Below are 16,468 nucleotides of genomic sequence, written 5' to 3'. Positions count from 1 at the left end.
CAGCAACTACAACTCCCAAATGACAAAATCACTAGCCAACAATGTGATGCAGCGGCAAAAAAAGCCAATGGGATTTTGGCCTGCATTAGTAGGAGTCTAGTGTCTAGATCCAGGGAAGTCATGCTTCCCCTCTGTTCTGCCTTGGTTAGACCACACCTGCAGGTTTGAATCCAGGGAGTGGGTGAGCTCCTGCTGTTAGCCCCAGCTTCTGCCAACCTAGCAGTTCAAAAACATGCAAGTGTGAGTAGATCAATAGGTACCGTTTCTGCGGGAAGGGAACAGCACTCCATGCAGTCATGCTGGCCAGATGACTTTGGAGGTGTCTATGGACAACACCGGCTCTTCAGCTTAGAAATGGAGATGAGCACCACTTCCCCAGAGTCGGAGAGTATCAAAGCAAGTACCATCACAGTACCATGAAGTAGTGTTCCATTGCTGAATCCAAACCACACAAAGCGAGAGAAACTCAGATCGTTTGTATTTATTTGGCACCTTTATTTGATATCTTTTTTGTGTTAGGAACTGGAGTCCTAGGCTCTGGAGACACCAAAAGGATTCACATCAGAGTTGCATGGGAGGAAATCGGAGGAGCCGTGGTCATGTGGGGATGTGTCCGTCAGGCCTCTCTCTCAGAATCGACTCCAGAGTTGCTGATGTTACTACCTTCTTCGTAGAATTGCCATGAATACGGTCGCGATGACTCCAGCCGCCACTACAAGACCCCCTATGATTTTGGCCCAGAATGTCTGAGAGGGAGGAAAAGAGAGCACCATTGGCTGTTAGTCACATGCATTTTGAACTCTTGTTGTGAGATGTAGTTTTGGTTTTTCATTTGGGGGAAAAGGAGAGTACCTCAAAGGATGAGAAGCACAAGACACAGAATCCTACAGTTGAAAGAGACCGCAAGGGCTATCCAATCCAACCCCATTCTGCCAGGTGGGAAGGCACAACTCAAACCCTCCTGACAGATGGCCATCTGACTTTTGCTTTAAAATCTCCAGAGATAGAGACGTTCTCCCCCCCCCCCCCCCCCCCCCCCCCGCCGGCAGAATAATCTGCTGTCCTAAAGCACGAACGATCAGGACATTCTACTTAATGTTTAGGTGGAATCTCTTTTCTTGCTGTTTGAACCCATGGCTCCATTGTGTCCTGTTCTCTGGAGAAGCAGGAAACAAGCTGACCCCTTTGTCCTCAACCGAAAATCCTCCTAAATATGTAAACATTGTTTTCATTGTTTTCCTCCTGAACTTTCTCTTTTCCAAGTTAAGTGTCAATCACTCTGTTAGAAATATCAAAAATTAACTAGGTATTTTTAACTATACAATTGTGAGTCAGGCACTGAAAAGGTTGATCTAATGACACAGCAAAAGCTGTAGTACAATACAAACAGGTGTGTCTGTAGCTTAGTTGCTGTCAGTCTGAGGGTGCTGTCAGTGTTAGCAGACCTCAGTGAGAAGAGGCCTCTGTATGATAGGCCTCAGTCTGAGCTAGCCCTCAGTCTGAGAGAGGTCTCTGTGGAAGAAAGGCCTCAGTCTTTTGTAGGCCACAGTATGAGAAGGCTTCAGTGTTAGTTCACCTCAGTATGTGAGAGGCATCAGTCTGAGGGAGCTCTCAGTGTTAGCAGACCTCACTGAGAAAGGCCGAATAGGCCTCAGTCTGACGTAGTCCTTAGTCTGAGAGAGGTCTCTGTGGGAGAAGGGCCTCAGTCTGTTAGTAGGCCTCAGTATGAGAAGGCCTCACTGTTAGTTCACCTCAGTATGTGAGAGGTGTCAGTCTGAGGGGGCTCTCAGTGTTAGCAGACCTCACTGAGAAAATCCGGATAGGCCTCAGTCTGACGTAATCCTTAGTCTGAGAGAGGTCTCTGTGGGAGAAGGGCCTCAGTCTGTTAGTAGGCCTCAGTATGAGAAGGCCCCAGTGTTAGTTCACCTCAGTATGTGAGAGGCATCAGTCTGAGGGAGCTCTCAGTGTTAGCAGACCTCACTGAGAAAGGCCGGATAGGCCTCAGTCTGACGTAGTCCTTAGTCTGAGAGAGGTCTCTGTGGGAGAAGGGCCTCAGTCTGTTAGTAGGCCTCAGTATGAGAAGGCCTCACTGTTAGTTCACCTCAGTATGTGAGAGGTGTCAGTCTGAGGGGGCTCTCAGTGTTAGCAGACCTCAATGAGAAAGGCCTCAGGCCTCAGTCTGAGAGAGGTCTCTGTGGGAGAAGGATCTCAGTCTGTTTGTAGGCCTCAGTATGAGAAGGCCTCACTTAGTTCACCTCAGTATGTGAGAGGTGTCAGTCTGAGGGGGCTCTCAGTGTTAGCAGACCTCAATGAGAAAGGCCTCAGGCCTCAGTATGAGAGAGGTCTCTGTGGGAGAAGGACCTCAGTCTGTTTGTAGGCTTCAATATGTGAAGGCCTCACTGTTAGTTCACCTCAGTATGTGAGAGGCATCAGTCTAAGAGAGCCCTCAGTGTGAGAAGGCCTCAGTGGGAAAAAGGCCTCAGTGAGAGGTAGACCTCAGTGTTAGTAGGCCTTGGTATGAGTAGGCCTGGTGTGTGAGAAGCTTCGATGAGAGAAGCTCCAAATTAAAGGTCATCGTGTTGAAGGCTGCTGTGTGTAAAAAGCTACTGTGTGAAACTCCTGTGTAACTTTGGTGTGAGATGAGGCTCTGTGAGAGTGAAGTTGTTTATCTGCATAAGAAAGAAGCCTAACACACTCCCCTAACACACTCCTCATTTGGGATACATGGCTTCCAGACCTTTGACTATTTTGGTGGCCTTTCTCTGGACTCCTTCCATCTGGTCTGTCTTTTTGAATTGACAGGAAATGTTGACAAGCTGGAATGTGTCCAGGGGAGGGTGACTCAAAGGATCAAGGGTCTGGAGAACAAGTCCTATGAAGAGCGGCTTAAAGAGCTGGTTATGCTTAGCCTGCAGAAGAGAAGGTTGAGAGGAGACATGATGAGGGCCAGGGATCAAGATGTTTAGGGAAGTTATAGGGAGGAGGGAACAAGCTTTTTTTTCTGCTGTGCTGGAGACTAGGACACAACGGAACAATGGCTTCAAATGACAGGAAATGAGATTCCACCAGAACATTAGGATGAACTTCCTAACTGTGAGAGCTGTTCAGCAGTAGAACTTTCTCTCTGCCCCGAAGTGCAGTGGAGTCTCCTCCTTTGGAGGCTTTTAAACAGAGGCTGGATGGCCATCTGTTAAGGGTGCTTTGAATGAGATTTTCCTGCTTCTTGGCAGAATGGGGTTGGACTGGGCGGCCCATGAGGTCTCTTCCAACTCTAAGATTCTATGAAGGAAAGAGGGAGAAAGGATGGAAAAAAGAAAAGGAAGAAGGAAGGAAGGAAAGAAAGAAGAAAAGAAAGTTAAAAGGAAGAAAAGAGGGAAAGAAGGAAGGAAGGAAAGGGGGAATGAAGAAAGGAGGAAAGAAGGGAGGGAAGAAGGAAGGAGGAAAGGAAAAAGGGAAGAAGGAAGGAAGGAAAGAAAGAAGAAAAGAAAGATAAAAGGAAGAAAAGAGGGAAAGAAGGAAGGAAGGAAGGAAGGAAGGAAAGAGGGAATGAAGAAAAGAAAGATAAAAGGAAGAAAAGAGGGAAAGAAGGAAGGAAGGAAGGAAGGAAGGAAAGAAGGAAGGAAAGAAGGAAGGAAAGAGGGAATGAAGAAAAGAAGGGAGGGAAGAAGGAAGGAGGAAAAGAAAAAGGGAAGAAGGAAGGAAGGAAAAAGAGATGGAGGAGAGGAAAGGAAGGAAGAAAGGAAAGAAAGAGGCATAGAGTGGGAAGGAAGAAAGAGAAAATATGGGCATGAACAGAAAGGGAAGGAATTCAGCATTCAGAGAGCATGACACAGTAGTTTGAATTCACTTTAGGCAAGTCACACTCTGTCAAGCTCAGAGGAAGATATTAATTTAACCCCCCCCCCCTTTGGGGACACCTGATCTACGCACTTGTTCACTCTCTGGAGCTCCATAACACAGCTCTGTGGCAAAATGCTCACAGTTGTTGGTGTAAACGTTGTAGTACTTCTTTGTCCCGACCATAGCTTCGGCTTTGCAGACAATCTCCTCTGGATCCCGGACACCCGGAGTAGTCTTATTCCTCTTGATGACCTGGTAATTTTTTCCCACATCGGAAACACGGTCCTTCCTCACCTCTCCATATGAACCAGTAGCAGATGAAAGGTTAGAGCCCGAAAATCCTGGGTCCCCAGCTCAAGAAAGAAAGGGAGGAAAGAACATCAGATTTAGGGGTTGAAATGGAATGGAAACAGTGGAACTCAATTCAGAAAACCCAAGCTTATAAGTCAACCTCTGCACAATTAAGAGAAAATACCCTGAAAATAATGCATACAGGGTACTACTCCCCTGCAAATAAGGCCTACCCTGAAATTAAGACCTACCTGCAAAACATGATCTCCCTCAAAAATAAGACCTACCCTGAAAATAAGACCCAACCCCAAAATAAAACCTACTCTGAAAATAAGACCTATCCCCAAAACAAGACCAACCACAAAAAAGAACTACCCAGAAAATAAGAATGGGGGAGGGAGGGAGGAAGTGTTGGGGTTCAGCCTCTGTGTGACCCTGTACCTGATTCTTTGAATGTATTTCCTGATGCCAGTGTAGATGTTAATACTGATGATGGGTTGAACAGTGAAAATCCTACACCCTTGGAAAGTGAAAGTCAAAGTTCTCATGAGAACATTCATTCCGAACCGAGTGGAGAAGTTTCACTCCCTTTTTCTCCCAGCCTTATTTCCCCAGAGAATCTGACACCTGGTCAGCCTAATGAGAGAAGGAGGGGGCAGATTTGGCAGAGCAGGGAAGAAGCACAAAGTTTACGGAGGTCAGAAAGATTGAGAGGAATGCAAACAAAAACTTCAGGCATGTCTCGTAATAGATTTCTCTCCTTTAAGAGTGCTGGGTCTGAAGCTGCCTTCAGACCAGGCATCGTTCCAGTTCCAAGTGCAAGCCTGTGGAGGCCTCCTGATTCAAGTGGCTGGGTTTCTCGTAGTTTCTCAAGTTGTTCCAAGTGTCGTTTGCTGGGAGCTAGCAGATTTCATGATTCATCAAGGGTAACCGTGGTTTTTTATTTCATGGACATTGCTTATTGCTGTTTTTGCTATGGTTTTTATTTACCTCTGATTCTTCCTCTGCTTTGCATTCAACGTTTTTCAATAAAAAGCATTGTATTCCTGCAGTCAAGTGTGGTGGATTGTTGTCAGGAGGGTCCAGTTTCCTGCTCTTTGTCACAACAGGAAGGAAGGAAGGAAGGAAGGAAGGAAGGAAGGAAGGGAGGGAGGGAGGGAGGGGGGAGGGAAGGAAGAGAGGGAGGGAGTAAGGAGGGAGGGAAAGAGAAAGGAAGGAAGGAAGGGAGGGAGGAGGGAAGGAAGGGAGGGAGGGAGGGAGGGAAAGAGAAAGGAAGGAAGGAAGGAAGGAAGGAAGGAGGAGGGGGAGGGAGGGAAGGAAGGAGGATGGAAGGAAGCTAGGAAAAAGGGAGAAAGGAAGGAAGCAAGGAAGGGAGGGAGGCAGGAGGGAGGGAGGGAGGGAAGAAAAGAGGGAGGGAGGGAGGAAGGCTACAAGAGTCAATGATGTATACTGGATCATAAATGATGTTTGAATCCCACTCAGCCTAGGAAACCCACTGGTGAGCTTCCTCCCATTCAGGCTAGATCTACACTGCCTGCATGATATGGGACTAAATTGATCCTATACTGCAACTCGAACTGCACTATTTATCAGTGTAGATCCAACCTCAATCTTCCTTCAATGACTCAAAGTAGAGAAGTACTTACCTGTGAGGTGGACCACGTGTTTCTTATCCACGGCCACACCATAATGCTTGTACACACGCCGAGGAAACACAACCATGTCTCCAGGCTCTGGTTCATTCTCTTCCTCCTACAAGATCAAACAAAGCCATTATAGGAGCTGTCTTAAACTGGGTGGAACTGGGGATGATGAAAGATGCGGGAGGAGGACAGCCACATTCCTAAATACTATTCAGACACCATGATTCCTGCTATCTTTTCTCAGGACCAAAATCCAAACCTCATACTTGCAAAGCAATATAATTAATGTACAGTACGAGGAGCATTCATTAAAGATATCCCCTGACCCACTTCTCTTTATCCCAGGATGCTGAAACTGCACATGTGTAATGATATAAGTCCCTATAGGTTACGTGCCAATTTTCAACTCAGAACTGATAACAGTCTTGATTGTTCAGGTGCTGAAGTGGTGTGAGGTTTGAGAATGGACCCAGTGTTATACAGAGCAGTCCTCAAGTTCCTTTCCTTGAAAGCCGCACACCAAAGGAGACGTTCAATGAGATGAAAGTGTTTATGGTGCGGATTCGCCATCATATGATGGAGTCAAGAACTGGCATCATCAATCCACATGTGGTTTGACTTTGGTGCAAACAGCTCCAATTCTAGGGCGACCCCACTCTGCTGTTGATGAACTCACAGTCCAGCAAATGGAGGTCACCATTTTGGAAAATTGCCACGTAACCATTTGCCCCCTAGCCCAAAATGTCAAGGTGAGTGTGGGGTCCATGGGAAAAAAAATCACCCATGACCATCTTCACCTGCATAAGGTATCCGCTCCCTGGTTCCCCCGGCTTCTCATACCTTTCCAGAAGCAGGAACGAGTTGAATGCTCTCAGATTGTATTGACAATGTTGTGCCATGGAAACCAGGACTTTTTCAACAGACTGATCACACAGGAAAAAAGCTGGGCCCATCACTCTGATCGCAAGGCTAAAGTCTGGTCAATGCAATGGAAGCATCACAACTCACCGCCTCCAAAGAAAGCACGTGCCCAACTCTTGGCAGGCAAGGTTATGTTCAATATATTTTGGGACCAGCACAGAGTAATATTGATGGATGTCCTAGCAAAGGGGACCATGATTGCTGGAGCGTACTAGGCTTCACTGCTGCAGAAATTGCAGGAGGCCATCAAAACCAAGAGATAATGTGGTACACTCACCAAAGGTGAGCTTATTACAGGGAAAACCAGCTGATCCCTAATCCATCTAAAACACAGACATGTGCTTTTCACCTCAAGAACAGACAAGCATCCCAAGCTCTGAGGATTACCTAGGAAGGAATCCCACTGGAGCATTGCAACACACCCAAATATCTGGGAGTCACTCTGGACCGTGCCCTGACCTACAAGAAGCACTGCCTGAATATCAAGCAAAAAGTGGGCGCTAGAAATAATATCATACGAAAGCTGACTGGTACAACCTGGGGATCACAACCAGACACAGTGAAAACATCTGCCCTTGCGCTATGCTACTCTGCTGCTGAGTATGCATGCCCAGTGTGGAACACATCTCACCACGCTAAAACAGCTCATAATGAGACATGCCGCATTATCATGGGGTGTCTGCGCCCTACACCACTGGAGAAATTACACTGTTTAACCAGTATTGCACCACCTGATATCCGCCGGGAAGTAGCAGCCAATAGTGAAAGGACCAAGGCAGAGACATCTCCAGCTCATCCCTTGTTTGGGTATCAGCCAGCACGTCAATGACTTAAATCAAGAAATAATTTTCTAAGATCTACAGAGACACCCGCTGGAACACCCAGCAAGCGAGAGTCCAAAAGTGGCAGGCTCAAACCCAGAACCTCAACCAATGGCTGATACCAAATGAGAGACTCCCCCCTGGGCACACAGAAAACTGGGCGACTTGGAAGGCGCTGAACAGACTGCGCTCTGGCACCACAAGATGCAGAGCCAACCTCAAGAAATGGGGCTACAAAGTGGAATCCACGACATGCGAGTGTGGAGAAGAGCAAACTACAGACCATTAGCTGCAATGTAACCTGAGCCCTGCCACATACACAATGGAGGACCTTCTTGCGGCAACAACAGAGGCACTCCAAGTGGCCAGAAAGTGGTCAAAGGACATTTAATCAACTACCAAGCTTGCAAACTTTGTGTTTTGTTTGTTTGTTAAAAATGCAATGCAACTTTTTGGTCTGTTCCTGACACGATAAATAAATAAAGAACCAAAGGTGTCCACCCAAATGGAAAAAGCATGCTCTTGTGGCTTTGAAATTCAACCACGAAGTGGGTCAGGGGAAATATTTAATGAACACCCCTCATGGTTCCAGAATTGACAGGGGATCTGCTCTGGATTTTTGTCTGATCTTTCAAGAAGCTGAATCCCCTTTGTTGGGTCTTCCCTCCAAAACGGCACCAAGCTAGCAAAAGTGTGGACTCTCCCATGTTCAGCACCTTGGACAGACTCCTAGACTTCTTGGACAGACTCCTAGAATCGTGTAGACCGCAGGGTTCATCCAGTTCAGCTATCTTCTGCCAGGCAGGAAGACACAATCCAAGTCCTCCCAGCAGATGGCCAGAGCTGCGTAAAATTTTCCAGAGAAGGAGAATCCATCGGATTCCCAGGCGGCACCAGATTCCACTGCCAAACTGCTTTTTGCATCAAAGCATTCTTACTAATAAAGATGTGGAATCTCTTTTCCTGCCATGTAAACCCATGGCTCCATTGGATTGTAGTCTCTAGAGCAGTTGAAGATGAGCTCCTCCATGTGACTGCCTTTAAAATAATTAAGCATGTCTCTCATGTCCCTGGAGGCAAAATGTGCTGGGAGCATTGTTGACAGGTCGGTGATATCGAGCCGCTTTTAGGAGGATCTCCCCAACCGAGGAGATCCCGAGGACCGCACCAAAGAAGGTCCCTGAACCTTGGTGATTGGCAGTTCAAATTCAGGGGAGAGTGGATGAGCTCCCTCTGTCAGCTCTAGCTCCCCATGCAGGGACATGAGAGAAGCCTCCACCAGGATGGTAAAAACATCAAACATCTGGGTGTCCCCTGGGCGACATCCTTGCAGACGGCTAATTCTCTCATAGTAGAAGCAACTTGCAGTTTCCCTAGTCACTCCTGATGTGAAAAAGTCCCCCTTTTGCATGGACTTTTGCATTTAACCCCAGTGGCGCAGTGGGTTAAACCCCTGTGCTGGCAGGACTGAAGACCGCCAGGTCACAGGTCCGAATCCAGGGAGAGTGCGGATGAGCTCCCTCTATCAGCTCCAGCTCTTCTTGCGGAGACATGAGAGAAGCCTCCCACAAGGATAATAAAACATCAAAACATCCGGGCATCCCCTGGGCAACGTCCTTGCAGACGGCCAATTCTCTCACACCAGAAGCGACTTGCAGTTCCTCAAGTCACTCCTGACACGACAAAAAAATGGACTGAATGGCCTCTTGGGGTCCCTTCCAGCTCTGTGGTTCAATTCATGGGAGAAAGCTGTGATGACTATAAACAAATAAGGGAGATGAAGAAAGAAACCTAGAATTTCACTCAGGGGGAATAGGTTTCCGAACAATCTTTCTGCTTACCAAATTGTTGTATCCCATGTCGTCATTGGTCCTTGCAGCCTCCATTCTGCTTTCAGTATTGTAGAGTATAGGGATGAAGAGGAGGAGGCTGAGACAACATTGCCAGGCAGCAGAATCAAAGGCAAAAAGAGAGAGGAGAAAAATATGAATGATCGAGTCCTGCAAACAAATTCTGCTTCCCTCCTATTTGGGATCAAGACACACTCACAATTAAGTTCTGGAAACAAAGTCTTTATTTTACCTTCTTGCCAGAAAGGGAAAAACAGTTCAAACATTATCCTCCCCATCCCTGGAAACTAAACTCCACCCCGCTCCAGGTCAGAATGTACTCTCACAGTTTCTACTTTCGGTCCCCAAAACACCGCCAGATCTTCTTCCTAGTCCTCTCTTTCGCCAACAGAGCCTTCATGTCAGGATGAACTAAGCACCCACTTCTCACGGCTGCTTCTTCGGGCATCCTGACAAAAGCTGTTTTTGAAAAGCATTCCAAACAAAGTCACAAAAAATCCGAAGGAAATCCCCATGAGTAAGATCGCAGTGTGGTGCAATTGCAAAAATAACAAAGTGACCATACTCAGAATGGATCACATTTTCTGACAAAACCTCCCTGATTCCCAGAATAGTAATACAATCTTTTGGTGCAGTGATTCTCAACCTTCCTAATGCCGCGACCCCTTAATACAGTTCCCCATGTTGTGGTGACCCCCAACCATATTATTTTTGTTGATACTTCAAAACCGTCATTTTGCTAATGTTATGAATCGTAATGTAAATATCTGATATGCGGGATGTATTTTCATTCGTTGTTGTTGTTCATTCGTTCAGTCGTCTCCGACTCTTTGTGACCTCATGGACCAGCCCACGCCAGAGCTCCCTGTCGGCCGTCACCACCCCCAGCTCCTTCAAGGTCAGTCCAGTCACTTCAAGGATGCCATCCATCCATCTTGCCTTTGGCCGGCCCCTCTTCCTTTTGCCTTCCACTTTCCCCAGCATCATTGTCTTCTCTAGGCTTTGCTGTCTCCTCATGATGTGGCCAAAGTACTTCAACTTTGTCTCTAGTTTCCTTCCCTCCAATGAGCAGCCGGGCTTTATTTCCTGGAGGATGGACTGGTTGGATCTTCTCGCAGTCCAAGGCATTCTCAGCACTTTCCTCCAGCACCACAGTTCAAAAGCATCGATCTTCCTTCGCTCAGCCTTCCCTAAGGTCCAGCTCTCACATCCATAGGTTACTACAGGGAATACCATGGCTTTGACTGGGCGGATCTTTGTTGTCAGTGTGATGTCTCTACTCTTTACTATTTTATCGAGACTGGACATTGCTCTCCTCCCAAGAAGGAAGCGTCTCCTGATTTCCTGGCCACAGTCTGCATCTGCAGTCATCTTTGCGCCTAGAAATACAAAGTCTGTCACGGCCTCCACGTTTTCTCCCTCTATTTCCCAGTTGTCAATCATTCTTGTTGCCATAATCTTGGTTTTTTTGATGTTTAGCTGCAACCCGGCTTTTGCGCTTTCTTCTTTCACCTTGATTAGAAGGCTCCTCAGCTCCTCCTCGCTTTCGGCCATCAGAGTGGTGTCATCTGCATATCTGAGGTTGTTAATGTTTCTTCCAGCAATTTTCACCCCAGCTTTGCATTCATCAAGCCCCGCACATCACTGGACCAAATTTGGCACAGATACCCGAGATGCCCAAATGGGGTTGGGAGGAATTAATTTTGTCATTTGGGAGTTGTAGCTGCTGGGATTTATAGTTCACCTACAATCAAAGAGCATTCTGAACTCCACCAACTATGGAATTGAACCAAACTTGGCACACAGACAGAGGCGGCCCTAGGTAATTTTCAACGGTAAACAAACAGTATTTTGGTGCTCCCCCCCCCCCAACCAATCACTGATATATATTTTCTGTTCGTCGTGGGAGTTCTGAGTGCCATATTTGGTTCAATTCCATCATTGGTGGAGTTCAGAATGCTCTTTGATTGTAGGTGAACTATACATCCCAGTAACTACAACTCGCATATGTCAATGTCTATTTTCCCCCAAGAGCGCCTCAAGAGCGCCCCTGAGCAAAATCAACTATACTGCAAATGCTTACTTTGTGTAATGGGTTGACCCCCCCCCCCCCCCCCGCATTCACCTACATCCAGAGGGCACTGTGGACTCAATTATGGTTCTGGACCAAACTTGGCATGGATACTCAGTATACCCAAATGTGAACACTGGTGGAGTTTGGGGAAAATAGACATTGGCATTTGGAAGTTGTAGTTGCTGGGATTCCTAGTTCACCTACAATCAAAGAGCATTCTGAACCCCACCAATGATAGTATTGGGCCAGGCTTCCTACACAGAACCCCCAGTACCAACAGAAAATACTGTGTTTACTGATTACCTTTGGTGACACCCCCTTGCAACCCCCACAGATTTGTTATTACAGAAATTTGTTTGCCTATGTGGTAGTTTAATTTATTGATATCAAGTTTAATTTACTGATGCTAGGTTTTTAATTTGATGTTAAGTTTTAATGCTACTTTTATATGTGGGGTTTTTCTGGGATTTTATGTCAGTATCATCTGTTTTATATAGCTACTAGCCGTCCCCTGCCACACATTGCTGTGGCCCAGTCTGTGTATATGTATTTTGTGTGTGCATATATCTGTGTATATATGTGTGTTTGCATATATGTGTGTGTGTGTGTGTGTGTATGTGTGTGTGTATGTGTGTATATATTTGTGTATTTGTGTGTTTATATGTGCACATGCATATTGTATATATGTGTGTATATATTTGTGTATATATGTTTACTTCTATATGTGTGTGTGTGTATGTGCGTGTGTATATATGTGTGTTTGTATATATATGTGTGTGTGTGTATAAATATATATGTGTGTATATATTTGTGTATTTGTGTGTTTACATGTGTACATGCATATTGTGTATATGTGTATGCTTGTGTATATGTATATATTTGTGTGTATATGAATTTGTGTGTGTTTGCTCATATATATGTGTGTGTGTGTGTGTATGAATGTGTGCATGTGCATATGTATATAAGTGTATGTGTGTATGTATATATGGTGTATTTGTGAATTTTAAAGTCTGTTCCACTGGGGTTTTGTGTGTGTGTGTTTATGGGTGATGGACACTCGTTGGACTGTTAGGTGTCTTGTGTCCAAATTTCGTGTCAATTCGTCCAGTGGTTTTTGAGTTCTGCTAATCCCACAAACGAACATTACATTTTTATTTATATAGATTGAATGTTTGACATTGTTATGTTGGAATCCACCCTGAGTCCCCTTGGGGAGATAGGGCAGAATACAAATAAAGTTATTGTTATTATTGATATTATTATTATTATTATTATTATTATTATTATTACTATCGACCCCCAGGTTGAGAAATTATGCTGTAGAGTCTTGGAGAGAATAGGAACAGTACCAGATAAATAATACTCGATAGACCGAAAACTGAACTAACAATACAATAAATCTGAATGATGTTAGGGTCCTAAAACACACAGAATGCTTTTCGCTCTCCAGGGAACATCCATCAACATTTCAATCCCCTAAAACATCTACTCACCCACCCATTTACAACTGAATTTAGAAGTTATACACTTTAGTCATCAAGGTTCCTGGTGGTGCAATGGGTTAAACTCTTGTGCCGACAGGACTGCTGACCAAAAGGTCGGTGGTTCGAATCCAGGGAGCAGAGTGAGCTCCTGTCTGTCAGCTCCAGCTTCTCATGCAGGGACATGAGAGAAGCCTCCCACAGGATAGTAAAATATCCAGACATCCCCTGGGCAACGTCCTGGCAGGCACCTAATTTTCTCACATCAGAAGCGACTGGCAGTTTCTCAAGTTGCTCCTAACACACACTAAAACAATCTGATTTCTCCCACCAAACATATACACACATATCTATACATTGTCATATATCTTTCCTTCAGGGAAATTCTGTATCTATAATCAAAAGAGAGAGACTTAAAAGCAGGAGAGACTTACCATGAAGTTTTCACCAAGAAGGAAAGGCGACTCTGCTGTTTGTTTGTCAAACAATGCTTTCTCAGGAAAAGGAAATGAGGTGGGGCTTCTGTGCCTGATTTCTTGTAAATCAGTGGAGATCTGAGAACAGGTCTGAAGCCATGGGGGGGGGGGGGGGTTAGGGGTTCAATCCTTAACCCCCCCCCCATCCCGAAAATTTTCTGGTTTAAAAAAAACCTAGTTTACTCATGAATTTTAACTAGTTAACCAAATCCCTATGCGAAGTCCATGAGAAGTAACAATTAGAGTCCCTCCAGAACTGCAAGCACAATTTAGTCACACTGTCATTACATACAGCTATAGCCGTATGCACCGGGATTGTGGCGCAGCTGGCTGAGTGTCAGCTGCATTAAGATCACTCTGACCAAAAGGACATGAGTTCGAAGCCAGCCCGGGTTGGAGTGGGTTTCCAACCAATTGTGTAGCCTGTTGTCAACCTTTGTAACCCGAAAGACAGTTGCATCTGTCAAGTAGGAAAATTAGGTACCACCTTAAAGTGTGGGGAGGCTAAATTAAATTAAATTGTTGTACCAGCTCCACTGGCTGCCGATTTGCTACCGGGCTCAATTCAAGGTGCTGGCGTTGGCCTATAAAGCCCTAAATGGTTCCAGCCCAAGATACCTATCTGACCGCATCTCAGCCTACGAGCCCACGAGGACTTTGAGATCGTCTGGGGAGGCCCTGCTCTCGATCCTGCCTGCCTCACAGGCACGTCTGGCGGGGACGAGAGACAGGGCCTTCTCGGTGGTGGCTCCTCGGCTGTGGAACACCCTTCCTGTGGACATCAGACTGGCTCCTTCCCTGATGATATTCCGCAGGAAATTGAAGACGTGGCTGTTCAAGAAGGCGTTCGAACATGAAGTGCAATAATTGGTAATGACAACAGGAATGGAACAACGGAAATTGATACTGGATTGTGGTTTAAACGATGAGACGTCGAGATTGGCTTTTTGTATTTTGATATTGTGGATGTTTTGATGATGATGTTTTTGGTTTTGCTAGACTGATATTTTAGATTGTGCCTTGTATTTTTGAAACTTGTCCTTTCCATGTTGTACACTGCTGTGAGTCGCCCCCGGGCTGAGAACAGCGGTATATAAGCAAAGTAAATAAATAAATAATAAATAAATAATTAACTGATTTATGAGGCCATAAAGAAGACTCCAGCAAAGCATTCCAGCGGGGAAGCATGCGGGGAATGTGGAAGTGATTCATCAGTGTCGCAGATGGACGATGGAAGCGACAGCTCCCCTGGCGGCCAGAAAAAGTGGAATAGCCTCTGTGTATGTCTGTATATGTTTGTATGTCAAAATTTGCATTGAATGTTTGCCATATATGTGTACACTGTAATCCGCCCTGAGTCCCCTGCAGGGTGAGAAGGGCGGAATATAAAAGCTGTAAATAAATAAAATAAATAATTAATATAGTGGAAACAATCAAGCTGGCCCACCCATAACTGGCAGGCAAAGCCCCTAAAGCATGGTGGTGTTGGTGATGGTAGGGTTATTTGAAGAGCCCCATGAAGTAGACCAGATTTGCTGGGGATGGTTGAGAGGGGCAGAGCTGCAGGCTATTTAAGGCTGCTCCACCCCACATACTGTGCTCTTTGCTTCAGCGTAAGGTAGGAGACAGGTTCCTAATGGGGAGTTACGAGGGGTGTTCATGAAAGATTTCCCCTGACCTACTACTCTTTATCGCAGGATGCTGAAACTGCACATGTGTAATGATATAAGTCTCTATAGCAGTGGTTCCCAACCTTTCTTATGCCATGACCCCTAAATTAAGTTCCTTATGTTGTGGTGACCCCCAACCATATTTTCATGCTACTTCATAATGGTAATTTTGGTACTGTTATGAATTGTAATGTAAGTATTTTGATATGCAGGATGTACTTTCATTGTTACAAGCTGAACATAATTGAAGCATAGTGATTAATCACAAAAACAATACGTTTGGGGGAGTATGGACAACAATTTGAATTTCCTGGCCATTTTCAAGGGCGGCCCCACGTAGAGCGCATTACAGTAGTCCAATCTGGAAGTGACTAAGGCGTGGACCACCCTGGCCAGATCCGCCTTCAAGAGGTACAGTCGCAGTTGGCGCACGAATCTTAATTGTGCAAAGGCCCTCCCATCCACCGCCGACGCCTGAGCTTCAAACGACAGTGATGAGTGTTTCCTTCACATCCCAGTGTTTCTGACTCTCTCCATTGGTGTGCTATTTGCATGACCCCGCCCACTGCCTCTCAGTTAACCCTATCCTACACAGTAAACAGAGAGTGATTGATCAGCAACTGAACATACTGGAGGGGTTTTGGGGGACTGACTCAACATATTGATGTCCATATTGATGTCCAGATCTGTCACTCCTTCTCACCTGTCACCAAGGAGGCTGTCCAGACCTTGAATCGGTGTCTAGCTGCTGTGTCGGACTGGATGAGAGCTAACAAATTGAAATTGAATCCAGACAAGACAGAGGTCCTACTGGTCAGTCGTAAGGCCGAACAGGGTATAGGGTTACAGCCTGTGCTGGACGGGGTTACACTCCCCCTGAAGACGCAGGTTCGCAGCTTGGGAGTGATCCTGGACTCATCGCTGAGCCTGGAACCCCAGGTCTCAGCGGTGGCCGGGAGAGCTTTTGCGCAATTAAAACTTGTGCACCAGTTGCGCCCGTACCTCGGGAAGTCTGATCTGGCCACGGTGGTCCACACTCTTGTTACATCCCGAATAGACTACTGCAATGCGCTCTACGTGGGGTTGCCCTTGAAGACTGTTCGGAAACTTCAACTAGTCCAGCGAGCGGCAGCCAGATTGCTCACCGGAGCGACATACAGGGAGCATACCACCCCTCTGTTATGTCAGCTCCACTGGCTGCCGATTCAGTTCCGAGCACAATTCAAGGTGCTGGTTTTGACCTACAAAACCCTGTACGGTTCCGGTCCAGTGTATCTGTCCGAACGTCTCTCCCTCTACGTCCCACCTCGGAGTCTGAGATCATCTGGGGAAGCCCTGCTATCGACTCCACCACTGTCACAAGTGAGGCTGGTGGGGACGAGGAGCAGGGCTTTCTCAGTG

At 46.0% G+C, this 16,468-nt stretch overlaps 1 protein-coding gene across 1 annotated transcript; it reads right to left on the bottom strand.

Moving 5' to 3' along the window:
• Nucleotides 1-474: 474 nt before the first annotated feature.
• LOC137098002 (phospholipase A and acyltransferase 4-like) lies at nucleotides 475-13,397 on the bottom strand. The gene is made up of 5 exons (XM_067473645.1): nucleotides 13,356-13,397; nucleotides 9,358-9,445; nucleotides 5,778-5,883; nucleotides 3,931-4,193; nucleotides 475-746 (listed from the first exon to the last, which is right to left on the bottom strand). Exons 2-5 carry the CDS (start codon nucleotides 9,400-9,402, stop codon nucleotides 660-662), a joined length of 501 nt encoding a protein of 166 aa, XP_067329746.1. The 5' UTR covers nucleotides 9,403-9,445; nucleotides 13,356-13,397; the 3' UTR covers nucleotides 475-659.
• Between the last annotated feature and the right edge of the window lie 3,071 nt (nucleotides 13,398-16,468).

This window comes from Anolis sagrei, chromosome X, assembly GCF_037176765.1.
Source record: "Anolis sagrei isolate rAnoSag1 chromosome X, rAnoSag1.mat, whole genome shotgun sequence".
NCBI lineage: Eukaryota > Metazoa > Chordata > Lepidosauria > Squamata > Dactyloidae > Anolis > Anolis sagrei.
The sequence above is the reverse complement of the archived record's forward strand: the minus strand, read 5'-3'. Positions and strand labels throughout refer to the sequence as shown.

Excerpts from the sequence above, each read along its gene's own strand:
- LOC137098002 (XM_067473645.1), bottom strand. The coding sequence starts at position 9,402 with ATGGAGGCTGCAAGGACCAATGACGACATGGGATACAACAATTTG. Across the intron at positions 5,884-9,357 it reads ACATGGGATACAACAATTTG|GAGGAAGAGAATGAACCAGA; the intron begins GTAAGCAGAAAG and ends TTGATCTTGTAG. Across the intron at positions 747-3,930 it reads GAGCTCCAGAGAGTGAACAA|ACATTCTGGGCCAAAATCAT; the intron begins GTGCGTAGATCA and ends CCTCCCTCTCAG.